The 19,974-nt window shown below is 43.2% G+C and overlaps 1 protein-coding gene across 4 annotated transcripts in view; it reads right to left on the reverse strand.

Annotated features, from left to right (window-relative positions):
• FHOD3 (formin homology 2 domain containing 3) overlaps positions 1–19,974 on the reverse strand; it is a 530,296-nt gene that overhangs the window by 94,306 nt on the left and 416,016 nt on the right. For all 4 annotated transcript variants that reach the window (XM_052660257.1, XM_052660258.1, XM_052660256.1 and 1 more), the window contains 3 exons: positions 12,299–12,433; positions 7,564–7,614; positions 3–217 (listed from right to left, as the gene is read on the reverse strand). In XM_052660257.1, coding sequence (XP_052516217.1) covers positions 3–217; positions 7,564–7,614; positions 12,299–12,433 — 401 coding nt within the window. The remainder of the gene's footprint in view (positions 1–2; positions 218–7,563; positions 7,615–12,298; positions 12,434–19,974) is intronic.

Here is a 19,974-nt window from a genome sequence, read left to right on the forward strand (position 1 = left end):
ACCTTGGGGATGCTGAGGCGTTCCTGGGGAGGAGGATGATACCGTGGGAACCTCCTGCGAGTCTAGAGATGAAGGGCTATGACCCAGGGGGGCGGGGGAGGCGGGGGCTGCCGGTGAGGTCAGGTCCAAGGAGAGGTCAGCTCTGCCCCGGCTCGCACTCCGGTTTCTCAGCTCCTTCTCATGCGCCTCAGCTGCCAACTGCTCCAAGTATTTGTATCTGAAAGTTAAATTCCAAAGGGTTTCCGTAAAAAGAAAGAGGAGCCCGTGGCTGGTGCTTGTTTATGGATGAAACACCTGCAGAGTGAGCTGGTTTCCTGATGCAAAGAGCACAGCGCAGGGCTGGCTGGAGGGCCCGTCTGCCAAAAGCACCCAGCAAAGCCAAGATGCTAATGATTAAAAATCCTGCATCATTCATAACCAAACAAATTGGGGGAAGTGGTAACATCACAGTCTCCAAATACCAGATCACTGCTGCAGAATCCTAGTTTGCTCTTTTAGGAAACATTTGTGCAAACAAGCCAAACAGCAATAATGACCATCAAAAAGCCCCAACAGTGACAGCTGAAAACCACACACCCTCAGAGCTGTCAGCTGTGAAATGGGAGGGTGCCTTGGTGCAGCAGACAGGAACAATGCCCCCAAATACCAAAAGGTTGTTGGATGAAGCCCTCCCTGGATTTCTGAACCTGCTTCAACGCTAACAGCAATGTGACTGGAATTCACTTTGTTCTCTTGGTGTCGACCATGGAAAGTTTTTTATATTCTAAAATATTTCTGAGTAGGACTCAGACATCCAATAGCTTGGCCCTGACGTCACATATAGTTTATTCATCAAAGTCAGTTTAAAAGAACAAAGATACATCTGTTTTGCATTTCAGGCAGGCAGAACGCACTAACTGTTTATTAAGACCAGCTACCAATCATATTCCTCATAGAGTGCTTTATAGATTAGACCAAAATAACTCTGAAATATGTGCCTCTTCCAGATGTCTGCTAATTTTACCCGTCATTATTTGTTCAGGAATAAATTCATGAACTCAGCTGTAGCAGGTTTTTGACGATCATGTGTGCGTGCATGCTAAGTTGCTTCAGCGGTGTCCGACTCTTTTGCAATCCTATGGACTCTAGCCCACCAGACTCCTCCGTCCATGGGATTCTCCAGGCAAGAATACTGGAGTGAGTTGCCATGCCCAACTTCAGGGACTCTTCCCGACCTAGGGATCAAACCCACGTCTCCGATGTCTCCTGCATTGGCAGGCGGGTTCTTTACCACTAGCGCCACCTGGGAAGCCCCTTTTGACTATTATACCACCACAAAACTTTGCAAACACTTAATCCAGACCCTCACTCACATCCACCCAAACTCACTGCCTCAGTTACTTCCCAATGGCAAGCCCCCAGCCCTAGACCCTGTAGCCCCCACCCAGACACTGCACACACAGCGCTCTTACTTCAGCTGGATAAGAAAGGCAGAGCACACAAACTGAACCTTTTAAAAGAATGTCTTTGGAAAGAACACATTTCTTCATCCATCCTTCAGGGGGTGTGGCTCCCAGGTCTGCAGTCATCACAGCTCTCCTGCCAGGCCCCAGGATGGGCTCGCACGCACATCTCCCCGAGGGAGGCCTGTCTTGACCACCACAGCTGGAAGTGATCTTGCCCTTGCCTCTGAACTCATGTTGGATATGTAGACCATTCAACTCAGATAGCATTTTACATTTACTGCCTGGCATATTTAGTCATCTTTTCACATACGTTAAGTCTGTTTTCAACAAGCAGGTGATAGGACTTTTTGAGAACAGGAAGACGACCATCCTCAGTTCTTTCCCTGGGCACTGTGCATTCATGGGCTGATGGGAAGCAGGCAAAGAACCCACCAGGAGCAGTCCACCTGCTCTCATCTCCCTGCAGCCCAGGGCGCCAGAGGGCAGGGCCACCCGATTTCACTTTCTTGGGGAGTGAGCCTACTTGCCTGGTGACTCTCTGGTAAAACGCATGAAGTGGATTTGCATTTACAAATGTCTGTCTCACGGTTAACAGGGTGAAACTCGACCTAGAAAGCAAGCTTTAGAGACTCTGGACTTTCCTTGCCAACAACGTCATCTCTCAAAAAGTAGCAAAAGTACCAAAACGGAGATATTTCTGAAGTTAATGCAGACGGGCCCCAAAAAATTACCAGGTGGTGGAAGCGACAGGGATGGTGGAAGATAGTGGTCTTGAGGGCAAGTGTCGGGGCCTGTATTTTATTATAAAAGGGCTGGGGGCAAATGGAAGGCCAGGAAGGCTGGGAGGCCAGGAGATCCCATCACGGGCACACGTGTCCCCACGTGGAGTCCAAGCGGCAAGGGCAGGGGGCAGGAGGAATCCAGGGCAAACAAGAGGATCTGGACATGTCCCAGAGATGGGGATCCTAGAGGAGGCAAGCGACGCTCTAGCAAAATCAGGGAGAGAAGTAACGAAGCCCTACACAGAAGGCTTCAGGCCAGGAGGACAACCCTTCACCAACCTCCATTTCAAGCAGCCCCACCCTGGCCTCTCTGGTCCCCTCCCTGTGGGCAGCCAGGCTGGCAGGGATGTGCTGGCAGCCAAAGGGTTTACCCCATTTTCAAGGGGGACCCCAGGGGTCCAGGGTCTGGATAGACTTCTCAGAGACTATTCCTGTGCACCTCTTGGCTCATGGATGTCACCCTTGAGGATCCCTGAGACAGGCGGAGGGGACGAGTCAGGGGTTTAATCTGACTTGTTTTTAGGATGTTTAGATGACAGACAAAAATGGCAGGATTTAGGGTTAAGGGGTCAGTTCTATAGACAAAGAGTACTGGAGGCTAGTTGCACAAAAATGTGAATGCATTTAATACTACTGGATTATACATTTTAAAATGGTTAAAACAGTAAGTTATATGTTATGTATACTTTTCCACAATTAACATTAAAACATGGCAGAGGCGGGGAGGCCCAAGGGTCAAGAGCTGCCATATTTCTGTGTTCCCACGATGGGTGGAGTGGTGATAGGCATGCTCAGGGAGCGCCAGGCTACCCAGCATGGAGACCTTCAAGCTCAGAAACCTCTCCTGCCCCATGGACACCTCTGGCAAAACCTGGGGAGGAAGCTGGACCTCTATCCCGACCTTCCCTGCGAGGGTGATCTAAGCGCTGCTCCATCCTAGGAGCCCACCAGCCCATTTGATGACGGTCACACCTCGGCTGCCTAGCAACACCGTCTCCAGCCAACAGACTCTGACGTAGCCTCCTAGGAACAAAGTACTGGGTTTCTATCAACAGACTATGCCCTCGACTCAAAATACTTTTCATTTTGCCTACCCTCATTGAAACATTCTCATTATCTTGCCTCTGTCTACATCTAATTCATTTATCCTTTCATTATTTATTAAATATTCTGCTGAGTCATGTGCCTGTCATGTGCTAAAAACTAAAAGCACTCAGTTAAGTCAGCTCAGTCACTCAGTCACTCAGTCATGTCCGACTCTTTGCGACCCCATGAACTGCAGCACGCCAGGCTTCCCTGTCCATCACAAACTCCCCAAATCTAAATTATTAAATCTCTAGTAGGCACTAGAGATTTAATAATAAATAAGAAAATACGTACCTTTGTGGCACTCATAGTTCAGTGAGAATTAGAGAAACAGACTTTGTAATGAGCTCAATGCCCACCCAGAGAAGGCAATGACACCCCACTCCAGTACTCTTGCCTGGAAAATCCCATGGACAGAGGAGCCTGGTAGGCTGCAGTCCATGGGGTCACGAAGAGTCGGACACGGCTGAGCGACTTCACTTTCACTTTCATGCATTGGAGAAGGAAATGGCAACCCACTCCATTATTCTTGCCTGGAGAATCCCAGGGATGGTGGAGCCTGGTGGGCTGCCGTCTATGGGGTCGCACAGAGTTGGACACGACTGAAGCAACTTAGCAGCAGCAGCAGCAATGCCCACCAGGATTGTGGGTGGCTGGCTGGTGTCACTACCATCCAGCGGGCATAAGTTAGGCTCTTTACACAGGGTCCAGTAGAAACCCTGCATGACTTTTCACCACACCTACTAATGACTCTTCCTGCCACCCAAGTGCTTGGAAATTCTCCCTTAAACCAAAACCTGGCTCCCTCTAACTTCTAGTCTGTCCTCAGATCATGTTCAGAATCCGCTCTTACTGCTTCAGGGTCACTTTGATGCATAATTTCCCAAATCCTCGCCCAGTCCCAGCCGTCCCATTTGCACTCTGTCCCCAGAACCTCTGCTTCCCATAAGGCACCTCCTCTCCAAATCCTGCCAGCTCCCTCAGACCACTCTCACCCTGACCCCCACCCCAACCCAAAGATTCCCAGCCTAGATCCCATTCCTTATCACCCCTAAAAAAAGAATCATTCGTGAACATCAAGTCAATCAATATCAGACAGAGACTTTCTTATAATGAGGTGAAGTCGCTCAGTCGTGTCTGACTCTTTGCGACCCCGTGGACTGTAACCTACTAGGCTTCTCTGTCCATGGGATTCTCCAGGCAAGAATACTGGAGTGGATTGCCATTTCCTTCTCCAGGGGATCTTCCCGACCCAGGGATCGAACCCGGGTCTCCCGCATTGGAGGCAGATGCTTTAACCTCTGAGCCACCTTACAAAAAATTAGAAATAGGCCTAACAGAGACTTACTCTGAATCTGCACCATTATCAATAAAACAGCTTACCTAAAATTATGGAATGGGATGACATGAAACTTTAAAATTAAAAATTAAACCAAATTTGTATGCATGGCCATTACCCTCCAAAATAGCAAAATGACATTCATCTCATTACACTAGGTTATATGAACCTCAAAACCTCTCTGCTGTGAGTCTGGCTGTCTTTTCTGAGTCATGGGACCAAACAAACATGCCTGGCTCCACCCTGAAGAGTTAACAGATGGAGTTCTCTTCCATGTCTCTTTCCACCTCTGATCTCCATTAGTTTTCCCATCCATTTCCAAGTTCCATTATAACTTGGAAATCTTCTTTTCCTGGCTTACCAGAAACTCCCAACTGCTTTCCAACAAGGGATGAAAGTATATCTCCCTCACTTCCATCTTTACCAGGTAATTCAAACAGCCAACTAACCAGGAAAAGTGGCTGGTCCAAATCAAAGGAAAACACTTGGCTGCTTCCCCAAATCTCAGGTAAACAGAAAGGCAGGCTGTACGGAAAGAATCCCACATGGGGCCATGGAGAACCCACTCCCACACCAGCTAAGAAGACCCAGGGTGGCGGGTGGTGTGGGGGAGAGAGCGGAGGCCAGAGAAGAGGAGTAGAAATCTCCTCTGCGTGAGTTTTCCAGGTAAGTGATGCTCTACTTCGGGGGAAAGAGTAGTAAATAATATGCAGAAAGAGGCAGCCCTCAGCAATTTGGAAAAAACTAGATTCCATTCTGAACCAGCTCAGATCTTGACGCACACAGTACCTGGTCTTCTCTCCAGGAGCTTTAAAGTCCTGCCTGTCCAGATACAACATGACTTTCAAGCTGTCCAAAAGCTCCAAAAAGTTCAGAGTCCAGAGGGAAAGCTAAAAGATACAACTTGATTTCTTTTTTTTTTTAAGATTTTTTTTAATGTGAACCACATTTTTTTAGTCTTTATTGAATTTGTTATAATATTGCTTCTGTTTTATGTTCTGGTCTCTCGGTTGTGAGGCAAGTGGATCCTAGCTCCCTGACCATGGGTCGAACCCATGCCTCCTGCATTGGAAGGCAAAGTCTTAACCACTGGACTGTCAAGGGAGTCCATGTCATGTCCTCCAGTGTAACAAACAACAAAAAACAGGTACTTACTAGAGTTTCTTTACCAGGATCTTTCACTATAAATTTGCTGGCCACAACTGGTTATCAGGATGGCAATAATCTAATAGAACACTGGAATTAAAGTAATGCCATGGTTTTGTTTATGAGGCTGACGTAAGCATCTAACTTTTAAATTGAACACAGACAGTCTCCACTCTTCCCTGTCTCAGACTGTCCTGATCTATTTAGCTGATGGTGTCTAAAAAAAATTAGCACAATTCCACTTTTTACTGGCATAGTTCTGAGACGGATTGGTTCCGGACTGGCTCTGGTATGAACCCAGCCTTTCCAGTCTCTCCGTGCAGTAACCCCCACCTGGTGGTGGAAGGAATAACTGCAGGCTGGACAGCTGTTCAGTCGCACAGTTGGGTCCGACTCTTTGTGACCCATGGACTGTAGCAAGCCAGGCCTCCCTGTCCCTCACCATCTCCCTAAGTTTGCCCAAGTTCATGTCCATTGCATCGGTGATGCCATCCAACCATCTCATCCTCTGACAACCTCTTCTCCTTCTGTCCTCAATCTTTCCCAGCATCAGGGACTTTTCCAGTGAATCAGCTGTTTGCATCAGATGACCAACAATGGAGTTTCAGCTTCAGCATCAGTCCTTCCAACAAGAATTCAGGGTTGATTTCCCTTATGATTGACTGGTTTGATCTCACTGCTATCCAAAGGACTGTCAGGAATCTTCTCCAGCACCACAGTTCAAAGGCATCAGTTCTTTGGCACTCTGCATTTTTTACGGTCCAGCTCTCACAACTGTACAGCTGGACAGTGCTAGGGGGTAAACTTGCCTTTTGCTGGTCTACCTCCAAAAACAATTTCCTTTGCTTATCTAAGTTTACCAGACACTGAATATATTAACTTGATATGGTTTAAAGGGATCCAAAGTATGTTGCCATTGAAATGAACAAACTGGTTTACAGCTTAAATATTTTAAAGCTGTTGGTTCTTTTGCTCCTTTATCCAATTGTTGGTTGTTGGTTAGTTGCTAAGTCATATCTGACTCTTTGCAACCCAGTGGACTGTAGCCCACCAGGCTCCTCTGTCTAGGAGTCTGGGAGTCTCTAGGCAAGAATACTGGAGCGGGTTGCCATTTCCTTCTCCATGGGATCTTCCCAACCCAGGGATCAAACTCATGTCTCCTGCATTGCTAACAAATTCTTTACCGCTGAGCTACCAGGGAAGCCTCATTTATTCAATACATTCTTCCTAAGTGTCTGCTACCTGCAAGCCCTATGGCAGACACTGGGACACCAAGGAAAATCAGGTATGGTTCCTGTCATGCAGGAACTGAGTACAGTTCAGTAAGGGGATGGGTAAGTGGTCAGGCACCTCCAGGGAGACTCTCAGGAGGGTCTGGCACCCTAGCCAGTGCCTGGCATAGTGTGTGGGCTCAAGTATTTGTGGAAGAAATGCTGAACAAATGACTTGGAAACACACAGGAGGGACACCTAACCCAGGCTCAACAGTGGTAGTAGAAAGACATTTAAAATATATACCACATGCCAATAAGCTAAACTATATGTTTATTTAGAGAAGAGTTTTGGAGGAACACACACATATATCTCATACCATGATGGCACGAAATAATTAATCTGTACTTTTTTGGAAAATGGAGATAACCAGGACACTCTATTCTGCAAAATGCCAGCTCCCCAAGGTCTTAGGTCTTAGGTGAAGCTATTGTATTTTAACTACCAAAGTCACATGCCATTTGGTTACAATGGGAAAGAAGAGATATACAAACCTTTCTTCTCTTGCTTGTCTTTGTTCTTCTCTTTTGTCTAAATACTCTCGGCTAATCGAAATATGCAAAACAAACAAAATGGGGAAGGAAAACAACAGAATTAGAGGCTCATAAAATTGCCAAGAAATTATTAACAGACTATATCATGAAAGCTGACTATCACCTCAGAAATGGAAAGTGGTTATTGTTAAATGTTTAAAATATAAACATAAAGGCTGCACTTTAAAAGTACTAAATTTTTCTATAAAATCACAGAGATGAAAATAAGGGATTACTGGATTCACTCAGAACTCTAATTACTCTTCAGAAAGAAGACTTCAAGTATATGGGGAAGAGGGGTGAGACAAAAAATTTTTAAAAGTTAAACCAATTCATCAATAAGATATGGCAATGACAAGCAAGCAATAGTATTCACAGGTGAGTACCACACAACCAAACTCTGGTAACTCCCCAACATTCAACTCAAGATTTAAACTTGAGTGGGCCCAAGTGTCTTGGCCATTTTCTACTGCACTCCTCAGTTCAGATACTCCTTCCACAGCCCAAGATTCTTCCTCTGAATCCCTCACACTTCAGTTTCTAAGCAGAGATCACTGGAAGCTTTTGTGCATTCTCTCTTGTCTTTATCCATAATATGCCCAAATCTGTCTAATTTTAATGCTTTTGTCTGTTTCTCCTGGTGAGGTTCCAATTTGAATCTAAATGTAAGACTGTGTGGTCAGTCCCTTCTCAGTAAACTATTTATTTTCCTGGAGAACAGTGACATGACAGTTTTTTACACTGAACCTCATAAGGTAGCTTAAGTTCTCTACCCCTCTGTGCACTGATAGCTGGATATAAAGGGATGGTAAGAGCAACTAAACCAGGTTAGGAGGGGGGAGAAAAAGCAACAAAGGCACAAATGTGTTATCATTTATAAACATCCATTCTCATCACTTACCACACTAAAAATAACATTTCCCATAACCCGGGAAAATTATGATAATATTCAACAAAAATAACAACAGATAAGAATGCTTTGCAAAGAAAACAGCACAAGGAACATGAATAACTTATATCAATGAGGTGGCTGATAAAGGGTCAGCCATATGGCTAATCTCAGGCATGATTCTATAGAGCTTTTCCTATTTCCTTCTTTGAATTTCTTTTCATTCACATCCTCGGATTTTCAGGATAGAATTGAAGTCATCATAATCAGTAGTTCTGTGTGGTCTGTACTGATAATCAGCATTCCTTTCTAGACAGGCTTATTTTGCCAGGATCTCACTATGTTCTTAAAGGATGAGTGAGATTCTTTGGTGACCAAGAGAAAATAGTGAATAGTTAGTTATGAGCATGGTCTCTGAAGACGAGGTTGCCCAGGTCTAATTCTTACACTACCAATATGTGGGCTGAATACATATGACAATACACTCTTGTCCCATTCTTCTGGGACTTCAAAGACACAAATGCTAAGATGTATTATTTTACAGGTCCATGAGGCACTGTTCTTTTTTTTTTCAGCATTTCATTTTGTCTTTCAGATTGGATAATTTCTATTGTTTCATCTTCAAATTCACTGACTTTTCTCTCATTTCTATTCTGCTGCTGAAACCATTCAAAGCCTTTTTTATTTTGGTTACTGTATCTTCTGCTTCTATATGTATTTCCATTTGCTTCTTCTTTATATTTTCCATCTCTTTGCAGAGACTTCTCATTTGTTTCAAAAGTATTTGCCTTTACATCTTAGAACATGTTTATAACAGCTGCTTTAAAGTCTTTGTCTGATAATGACAACATCTATGTCCTTTTGTGTTCAGCATATTTTGATTCTCTTTTCCCTTTGAAGATTTTTTTTTCCCCTGGATTCCTATGACAAATTGTTTTGGACTGCATTCTGTATATTTTAAATATTATGCAATGAGACTCTGAGCCTTATTTAAATTCTATGAAGAATCTTGATTGTTTTCCTTTAGCAGGCAATCAACCAAGTTAGGCTCAGCCTGTAAGCTCTGATTGCCTTCTGATATTGGTTCCAGGATTCAAATATTTTTAATGCTATTCATATCAGGTCCTAATATGCACCACCCAGTGGCCAGTCTGATACCTAAGTGTGTTCTACTCTGAACTTAGTTTTCAAAGTTTGTGGTGTCCTGTTTAGGTTCTGAGTCACATGTGCACAAACTAGAGATGACCTCTGGATTGCTCTCTTGACCTCTCTACTTTTCATAACTTTCCCGTCATTTCCTGGACTCTTTAGGTCTCCCTTCCTGGTCCTCTGGGCAAAAAACGTGGGCTTCAGTTCCCCTGCTCTGCTACAGGCTTTCAGTACCTCCATCTGCTTACAGTGCAATGCAGCAGGAGGAGCCATGGAGAAAAGAAGTGTTCTTGCATGACACTCTTCTGAGCATAGGAAGGGTTCCCTCCCTGAGTTTTAGGCACCTGCCTGGACACTAATGTCATCACTGTGCATCTGAAACCATATTGCTTGGAGGCTGGGAGAGGTACAAAGGAAAAAATAAGATGAAACAGGAGACTTCTCAACTCTCCAACCCTCAGGAATTCCTTTTGCTGCTCCTCATTGGAAGGACTGATGCTGAAGCTCCAATATTTTGGCCACCTGATGCAAAGAGTCAGCTTATTGGAAAAGATCATGATGCTGGGAAAGATTGAGGGCAGAAGAAGGGGTGACAGAGGATGAGATGTTTGAATGACATCGCCAACTCAATGGACATGAGTTTGAGCAAACTTTGGGTGACAGTGAAGGAGGGAAGCCTGGTGTGCTGCAGTTCATGGTTGGCAAAGAGTCAGACATGACTTGGTGACTGAACAACAGCAACAGTCCAGAAAAAGAGGCATTCTCTTAGAGCTCTTTCAGTTCATGTCTGGCATGTGCTTCTGGGTTTGGGGATGCTTTTGAGTCATGCCATGTGATATTGGAGGGAAAAATGGTGAACTCTCCCTGGTTTTGGGGGAACTTTGAATGCTAGTCTCCATCCCCAATTCACCTGCTGTCTTTTCCAGTTCAGAGTTTTCAGAGCCCCATGCTTTAAATCTGTCCATGACTGATGGCTGCATTGAGTGATGGCATAGAAGAGACAGGAGGGAGCATGCTGATTTCCTCTTTCCCAGATCTGGTACCTTGTTTTAAGAGGTTTTCAATCAAAATCTTATAATGTGTAAGCTAGTCTCTGAATTTTCCATGTGTTTCAGTCAGATGCTCTGCTGCTATTTGGTGGTGAAATATGTGGAGCTCTCAGAAAGCCCTGAATCATGAAGCATCTAACCTGTTCCAGTAGTTTTACAAATTGGTTTTTCCAAAAGTGACAACTTCCAGAGCTACCTCCTGAGAAATGGTGCATACAGGTCTGGCCTTTCCATGTATCGTTTGGTAGAAATCTGACAGCTCAAGATACACCATACAGTTTTGGCGTGATAATGATGTTGCTTTACTTTATGCAGCTTGTGAATCCCCATCTTCCAAAAGTCAGGATTAGTTTTTCACCCACCAGACTTGGGATACTTGTTTTCATATAGCAGTGAGTTATGGTTAAGGCAAATTCACAGCTCTGCTCATTTTATGATTAGTGCTAAAGAACCTGCCTGCCAATGCAGGGAACATAAGAGATGCAGGTTTGATTCCTGGGTCAGAAGATCCCCTGGAGGAGGAAATGGTAACCCCCTCCAGTATTCTTGCCTGGAAAATCCCATGAACAGAGGAGTCTATACTCTTTTTGGCTGCTGGGAAAAGAAAACATTATTGAACTTGTAAATCCTCCTTGACAATGCTTTACATCCTTCGTAGATTTCACTGTGAGTAATTGATCGAAGACTGTTGCCCCAAAAAAAGTGAATGGAGGAAACAGGAAGTGGAGATGGGAGAGAAATAAGAAGAAAAAAGAGTGTAGAAACTATGGGAGAGATGATTGGGAAGATGAAGGAGGGCGGAGGAAGGAGATGGAGAAGGCCAGAGGGAAGGAGGGGAAAGACAAAGGGAAGAAAGGAAGAGAAGGAGGAATGAAAGGTGTAAGAAAAGACGAACCAAGTGTCCAGCATTTTCAAAAGAACTCCACAGCATGAACCCAGGCCAGAGGAGTGTTAGGACGTGGATCAGGAGGATGGGGGGAAAGGATGATCTGACTGAAGGAGAAAGGGAGAGATCCTGGATTCAGCAGAGCAAACAGGCCGAGACACAGAAGCTGGAGTGGGCCACCCAAGAACACATCTTTAGAGCTGGACAGAGACCAAAGAGACCAGGGGGGACAATGGCCTGGGACTAATCAATACAATGCCTTCTTCTCCTCCATAGGAGGGAATAGTATTGCCTAAAAAATATGAAATATTGCTACAAGGAGTAAGAAACCAGAAAGTGGAAAAGCATTTTCTTTTAGGTGTCCAATAGAATATGAATAAAACATGAATAGCTTCAGGGGAAAATGTCAAATTAAGCCAATTAGGTCCTCTGCCTTCAGGAAGGCCTGGATAAAACCATTTTAGATAATGAAGGCCCCAAGAACACACAGGCCTTAATTGAATCTGGCTGGCTGGCTCTGTTTCCTGCCATAGGTTAAAGGAAGACAGGCCACAACAAACCAGATCAAGCCTGTTTCAGGCTTGCTTTTCTTGAAAACAGAGGGAGTATCGGAAGCAAGCATATTAATCCCTAATCCTTTAATACCAGTATTAACCATATGCAACAGTGAAGGCATGTGCTTTAAGTTTCAGTTCATTAAAAAAAACTGTAAGTCCGTCTCACCTGAATTTGTTTCTTTCCTCTCGCTCTATTCTCTGCAACCTTTCCTCCCTCTCCTGTCGCCGCCTCTCTCTCTCTGCTGCCAAGGACTCTTGGTGCTGCCTAAAGGATGACGTGAGAAGACCACTCAGTGATGACCTAAAGATACAATGAGGCAGTGTTTCAGTGGCTCGTCCAGTGATTAAAAGGACTAATGTAGGAATCAGTCAGCCTTGGTTAGAACGGAGGGTCTGCCAGTACCTAGGGAATGGCTAGGGGAAATCACTGAGTGTCTCAGGCTTCTGTTCCAAGATCTTCATCTGTAAATGGAGAGAAGTAACTTGCTTTATATGCTCGGAGGACAAAAAGGTGATAATGCATATAAAATACCAAGCAGCAGGCTTGGCATATAAGCAGTCATCAATAATGAGTGATATTATTATCAAAAAAGTATTCCAGGATATGCTTAAAATATAAACACATATTTTCTCCATACACACACATGCGCGCATTTTAAAATTGGTTTCTGATAAGACTCTGATGACCTGGAAGAAACATTCAGCCTAAAACTGTTTTCTCTTTTACGTGTGCTAAAAATACTTTGCCATACACCAGTTTCTCAATATACTTCCCCAAATAATTAATTGTATCATCTTGAAACAAGGGATGACAGATAAGGAGAAAAAAAAAAAAGTCAATGGTCTGAAATCTGAATGGAATGAAGGAAATTTCATTTCCATGTCAAGAAGTGTCCATGAACAAGCAGCTTGTTCAAAGGATAGCACTTGATTCTTGATGATACCACACAAATAATCTGGACTGTTCACTGAAGATGCTGTGATGGGGATGGTCAGCTATGTGAAGGCCTTAGTGAAGAATCAGAGGGCAACCACAGAAAATGTTAAGTTAGGAGAATGGGTGGAAGAAGGCAAAATTAGGCAATTATATGAAATATAAAGAAGAGGGTTAGATGGGAAGGAGAGTCTGTTGGACCTCTGGGGAATAATAAAATCTCTTACATACAACTGAACCTTTGTTTATTAGGAAAACGTCTAAACTGAGACACAAATATTTCTGATATATAGCTTGGGTGATCGCCTACTTGAATTTGATGAATATGCCTGCCTCGTGGGGAACACAAGGTCCCTCAGCACAGGAGAAAGATGTGACTACTGCAGCACACACATTCTGCCATAAGTCGCACAGCTGTTCCCCCTAGAAAAGGTGAGTCACCTCTGGCAACCCATCAGAGGTGGGAGGAGAAGCAGAGGGAAGAAACCACCATCCCCAACTGCTGCAAGGAGGGAGTAACGAAACCCTCTGTAAGCAGCTTTCAGCAAGAGAAAGCTCTCTGCAGGAGGCCCCCTTTGATTTGTCACTTTAGCAAAACTATATTATGACTAACCTTAAACCAGGCACCCCCAGGCTCTACTCATCTCTGGCCCAAGCACACCTTTCAAACCTTTTGATCACACAGTATCTTGCTTCCTGTTGGTTTCTTCTTTAGATCAAAGAAGCAACAATGAAGAATAAGTAATTAACAGATGACTGTATCTTCTCCCCAGTCTCCCTGTCAGTAATCCTATGAAAAACTGTGAAACAAGATAGCATCTAAAGAAAGATCACAAGGAGCTGAAGAGCTTGCATGCAATGGGAGATGGCAATGACTCTGCACCTCTGTCCCAATGATTGAGGCTTCCCTGCTAGCTCAGTCAGTAAAGAAATCTGCCTGCGATGCAGGAGATGCGGGTTTGATCCCTGGCTTGGGAAAATCCCCTAGAGAAGGACATGGCAACCCACTCCGGTATTCTTGCCCAGAGAATCCCATGGACTGAGGAGCCTGGCAGGCAACTGTGCACAGGGTCACGAACAGTCAGACACAAATGAAGTGACTGAGCATGCACACATCTCAGTGATTAAGTGAGGTTACTTTCCCCTTTGCCCTGTAACGATGTTCACGGCTGAGAAAAATCTTTGCAGTTGATTTGGGGACATGAGTCCACCTTCTCCTCAGGATGCTGGCTTTCTGATTAAAGAAAGCTTTCTGTTTCTACTGGCACTTGAATCTTGAGTATTGATTTCTGAGCAGTGAGGAGCCAGATCTAAGCTCAGTAACACCTATAATCTGGGCTCACTAAGCATCTAATACGTCAGCTTGGTTCCTTAGGCATAGAGAGAATTTTATCATCCATATAAACAAAGTTACATTTCACATAACTTCTATCTTCTTTTTGCTACTATCACATATTTATCTTTCTGTTACATGCAGCCAAATCTAATCCACAATCAGGTGGAGGGGTTTCCTACGCCTCTCACACAGTGAGTGAGAGAAACTGTTATGAATGAAATAGACATGTTTAACCTGATTAATAAATTTTACCTAGCAGATGAAAAAAAATATATATATATAAAACCTGGTGCCCCAAATTAAAGAAAACATAATCACAGAAATACACAGAAATATTCAAATACACAGAAACTATTTAAAAACCGACTGTCAATCCTGTGACAGGGTTCAAGCTCATGAGTGAATGGCAAGAGCTGGTTTTCACGTGCGCTACCTTCCTGACCACAACGCAATTGAGTTAAAAATAAGTAACAAGAAGATACATTTATAAGAAACGAATCGCCAGTCCAGGTTCGATACAGGATGCTTGGGGCTGGTGCACTGGGACGACCCCGAGGGATGACACAGGGAAGGAGGTGGGAGGGGGGTTTAGGATGGGGAACACGTGTACGCCCATGGTGGATTCATGTTGATGTGTGGCAGAACCAATACAGTATTGTAAAGTAATTAGCCTCCAATTAAAATAAATAAATTTAAATTATAAATAAATAATAAAAAATCAAAAAAGAAGATACATTTGAAAAATCCATATAATTGTGAAGTTTTTAAATGCTTCTAATTAATTCAGGTCAAAGAAGAAATATACAGAAAATTAGAAAACATTCAAAGAGTATTATATCAAGACTATATATCAAAAGGCTATGTATGAAGAGATAATATATTAAAATTTTTAGGATGTTTCTAAAGCATAACGAGTGGTCAACTCAACAGTTTGGAAAGCAGAATGGAATTAACTCATTACTCTTAGAAACAGAAGAAAATTTTCTAAACCTGACAATGGTTATTTAGTAAAAACAAATTTTTTAAACTATGTTAAGCATCATTCCTAATGTTGAAACATTTAAGTTTAATATTAGAAATGATAGGAGACTCCCAGAATTGCTTGTATTTGACATTATTCTGGTAGTCTTAGCCAGTACACTAAGATAAGATAAACAAGTAAAAGCATAAGGAAGGGAAAGAAATACAGTGTCATCATTAGGAGATAATATGATTTATTTAGAAAATCCAAAAACCCCATAAGTTACTAGAATTAGTAAGAGCCCAATAAGGTTTCTCAATGTAAAATGTGCAAATAGTAACTGTATTTCCATATAACAGTAACAATTATTAAGTTAACTACATGGTAACTACAAATTACTTCATTATAAGAAAGACTTGTAACGTCTTAGTAAAAGGCCTAAATAAATGACAACTATATCACATTTACATATACAAAGATTCAATACAGTCAAGATGCCAGTTCTTTTCCAACTTATACAATTTCAAATCAATTTCATTCAACATTCCAAAAGGATTTTTCATGGAACATTACAAGGTGGCTCCAAAATGTTTATGGAAGAACTGAGATCCAAGGATGACCAAGACAACTTTGAATAAGAACAAAGCGGATCACTGGCCCCACTAGATATCAAGCCCATTCTAAAGCCACAGTGGTTAATTGTGAAGGTGGTCTTGGTGCAAGAACAGAGACATGGAATGACAGATTCATACGCAAATGGCATCTTGATTCATGATAGACATGTCATTGCAGATTAGTAGGGACATAATGGATTATTTGGGCTTCCCCTGTGGCTCTGCGGTAAAGAACGCACCTGCCAATGCGGGAGACACAGGCTCAATCCCTGGGTGGGGAAGATCCCCTGGAGAAAGAAACGGCAAACAACTCCAGTATTCTTGCCTGGAAAATCCATAGACAGAGGAGCCTACCAGGCTACAATCCATGGGGTCGCAAAAGAGTTGGACAGGACTTAGTAACTAAACAAACAAACCAAAAAATGGACTATTTAACAAATGGTGCTGAGACAGCTATTAGTCGTGTAAGACAAAAATACAGCAGCCCCTCCCCATGCCAAACACAAAAATAAATTCTGGGAAGTTTAAGTGAAACATGTAAAAAAGGAAAACTTTACAACATCTAGATATTAGGATAGAAAAGAATTTTTTTCAGACTAGAAATCTAAAAGGGCAGTCAAAAAGGGAAATTTTAATACATATGCACATGTTATATTTATAAATTTATATACACTGAAAGACTACATAAGAATAAAGAGAAGCCACAGCCTGGGAGAAGCTAATTGTAACACATACAAACCACAAAGTATTAGTAAGCAATACAAAGAGAACTCCTTTGAATCCATATGAAAAAGACTAACTACGTACTGAAAAACAGGCAAAGGAAAAATGAGCAAAAGACAGTGGGCATTTTATTGAAGAAGAAAATTTAATCACCAATAAATACATGAACAACACTCATCTTCACTAGGATTCGGGGAGAGGAGATGCAAGCTAAACTCATAGTGAGATATTGTTTCACACCTCCCAGGTTGCAGACTGACAAAAATCCATGCCTGAAGACACAAAACAAGGCAAGAACCCCCATATACTGCATCTGGGAGCGTAAGCTGGTGAAATCCTTTCAGAGAAACACTGAATACATCTGGAGATGCATGTATCCCACAGTCCAGAAAATCCACTTCCAGGCTGATACTACAGAGTACACCTTTACACCTCTGCATCTATAAAGATGACAGACATGTACAAGAATAGAATGTATTACACTGCTTTGTACTGCTAACAGCTAATAACTTGAAACAGCATAAATATCAAAAAATAGAAAAAATAAAATTACAGCGTATTTATACAAAGAAATACTCTATACCTGAAGAAATGAAATAGAGTGATATAGACTAATTTGGATGATTTTTAAAAGCATAATATATTGATAGTGAGAAGTAATTTGAAGAACATAAAGAGAATGTTATCATTTTTATGAAGTTTAAATACATGTAAAGCAAAACCACTGGAGAAGGCAATGACAACCCACTCCAGTACTCTTGCCTGGAAACTCCCATGGATGGAGGAGCCTCGTAGGCTGCAGTACCTGGGGTTGCTAGGAGTCGGAAACGACTGAGTGGCTTCCCTTTCACTTTTCACTTTCATGCACTGGAGAAGGAAATGGCAACCCACTCCAGTGTTCTTGCCTGGAGAACCCGAGGGATGGAGCCTGGTGGGCTGCCGTCTATGGGGTCGCACAGAGTCGGACACGACTGAAGCAACTTTGCAGCAGTAGCAAAGCAAAACCACACACTATTTAGGGATTCATGAATATTTAGAAAAAATATAAAAACATATATGAAAATGTGCTCTGCTTAGTTTCTCAGTCATGTCCAACTCTTTGCAACCCCATGGACTGTGGCCCACCAGGCTCTTACGTCCATGGGGATTCTCCAGGCAAGAATACTGGAGAGGGTTGCCATGCCTTCCTCCAAAGGATCTCCCCAATCCAGGGATTGAACCCAGGTTTCCCATATTACAAGTGGGTTCTTTACCATCTGAGCTACCAGGGAAGCCCAAGTATCTTTGAATCCCCAAGCTAGCTGAACATTAAAAGTTATGTGCAATCACAGAATTTGAAAACAAAAAATGAAACAAAAACTAAGGTACCCTACATAGGACTGGGGCTGCCCAGATGGCACTAGTGGTAAAGAGCCGGCCTTCCAGGGCAGGTTAGACATAAGAGACGTGGGCTAGGCCCCTGGGTTGGGAAGATCCCCTGGAGGAGTGCATGGCAGCCCACTCCATTATTCTTGCCAGGAGAGTCCCATGACCAGAGGAGCCGGGTGGCCCACAGTCCATAGGGTCACACAGAGTCATACAAGATTGAAGCAATTTAGCACACATGCACTACACAGGACGATTACTTTAGGTGAATCTGATTCTATTAATAGCTCAGCTCTCAGGCTGCTCTGTGTGGTGGTCTCAAGGACCAGCAGCTTCGGGTCTTGAGTTCCCTTTTCAGAGGGAGGAGAGAGAAATTCTTGGGTAAGGAACAAAATAAGAACCTTGCCATTTCCCCTTGCGCTTCTGACTTTAATTTGTTCTTCTAAATATATCAGCTTGTTCCAGGAAAACCTTCATGCATGGTAACTTAATAATGGGTCATTAGTGGCTATACTAATGAGTTCACAGTGAAGCGTCTCTATATCATTCGTTAACATCATTTCCTTTCAGATGAGAACACTGGAGCTTGTTTAAAATTAGAACAGTATTAGAACTTGGGAAAATAAAAAGGGTTCCATCTTGTTGAGCGGATGCTGTCATTTCTCCCCGGGCGTCTCTAAGGAAGGGAAATGTAGATGATCCCTGTCTACTGAGACCCCGCAGAGGGAGACCTCATGCCGGGTCTGAGGCCGGAGGGCATGTGAAGGTGCTATCAGGCAGGGTCAACACGTGATGTGCTATCAGGCAGGGTCAACACGTGATGTACCATCAGGCAGGGTTAACACGTGATGTACCATCAGGCAGGGTTAACACGTGATGTACCATCAGGCAGGGTTAACACGTGATGTACCATCAGGCAGGGTTAACACGTGATGTACCATCAGGCAGGGTTAACACGTGATGTACCATCAGGCAGGGTTAACACGTGATGTACCATCAGGCAGGGTTAACACGTGATGTACCATCAGGCAGGGTTAACACGTGATGTACCATCAGGCAGGGTTAACACGTGATGTACCATCAGGCAGGGTTAACACGTGATATACCATCAGGCAGGGTTAACACGTGATGTACCATCAGGCAGGGTCAACATGTGATGTACCATCAGGCAGGGTTAACACGTGATGTGCTATCAGGCAGTGTCAACACTGGAGGCTCTTTCCTTTCAGAAGTAAGATGTGAGATGCTAAGGCGAAGCAATGGAGACTGGTTTCTCTTCTCCTAAAGTGAAGCACAATGCCTTCTCTAACTCAAGATCCATTCTCTTGGATGCCCTAACACAGACCCCTGAAGCCGGAAGGGACGACCAAAGCACCCCATGAGCTTATCTGTCCCAGATAATGGCACAGAAGCCATTTTGGTCATACTAGGAACCAAGAGTTACACATATAATATTAATAAATTAAATTTCCCTAGGTCTCCCTCTATCTAGATATGCCCAATATGTGAGAGTATGAACTCTGGCCCTGTAAATCCTGTTTCTGGAAATAAGCTCACTTAGAATATCAATGCTAGAAAGCATTCAAACCACACAAAGGGAATATCCCAAATCACTGCTAAAAACAAATATATCCAAATACCCAAATTCAAGCTACTATGGTGAATTTTTCTCTTTATAAAGGCATCCATAACAGATTTTTACCTTTCATATGAAATCTTTCAGGAAAATGCCTACAGTGATTAGAAGCCGTTGCACTGTTTAACCTTGGCCAGCCTGGGGACCAGCTGTGGTGTAAAGGAATTAAATGCAGGGCTTTAGATTGAGAAAACCTGAGTATGGCCAGTCAGTTAACCTCCCTGAGCCTCAGTTTACCTGCTTGTAAAATGCAGATAATAATACTCCATATTA

The sequence above is a fragment of the Budorcas taxicolor genome, chromosome 22, assembly GCF_023091745.1.
Source record: "Budorcas taxicolor isolate Tak-1 chromosome 22, Takin1.1, whole genome shotgun sequence".
Classification (NCBI taxonomy): Eukaryota; Metazoa; Chordata; class Mammalia; order Artiodactyla; family Bovidae; genus Budorcas; species Budorcas taxicolor.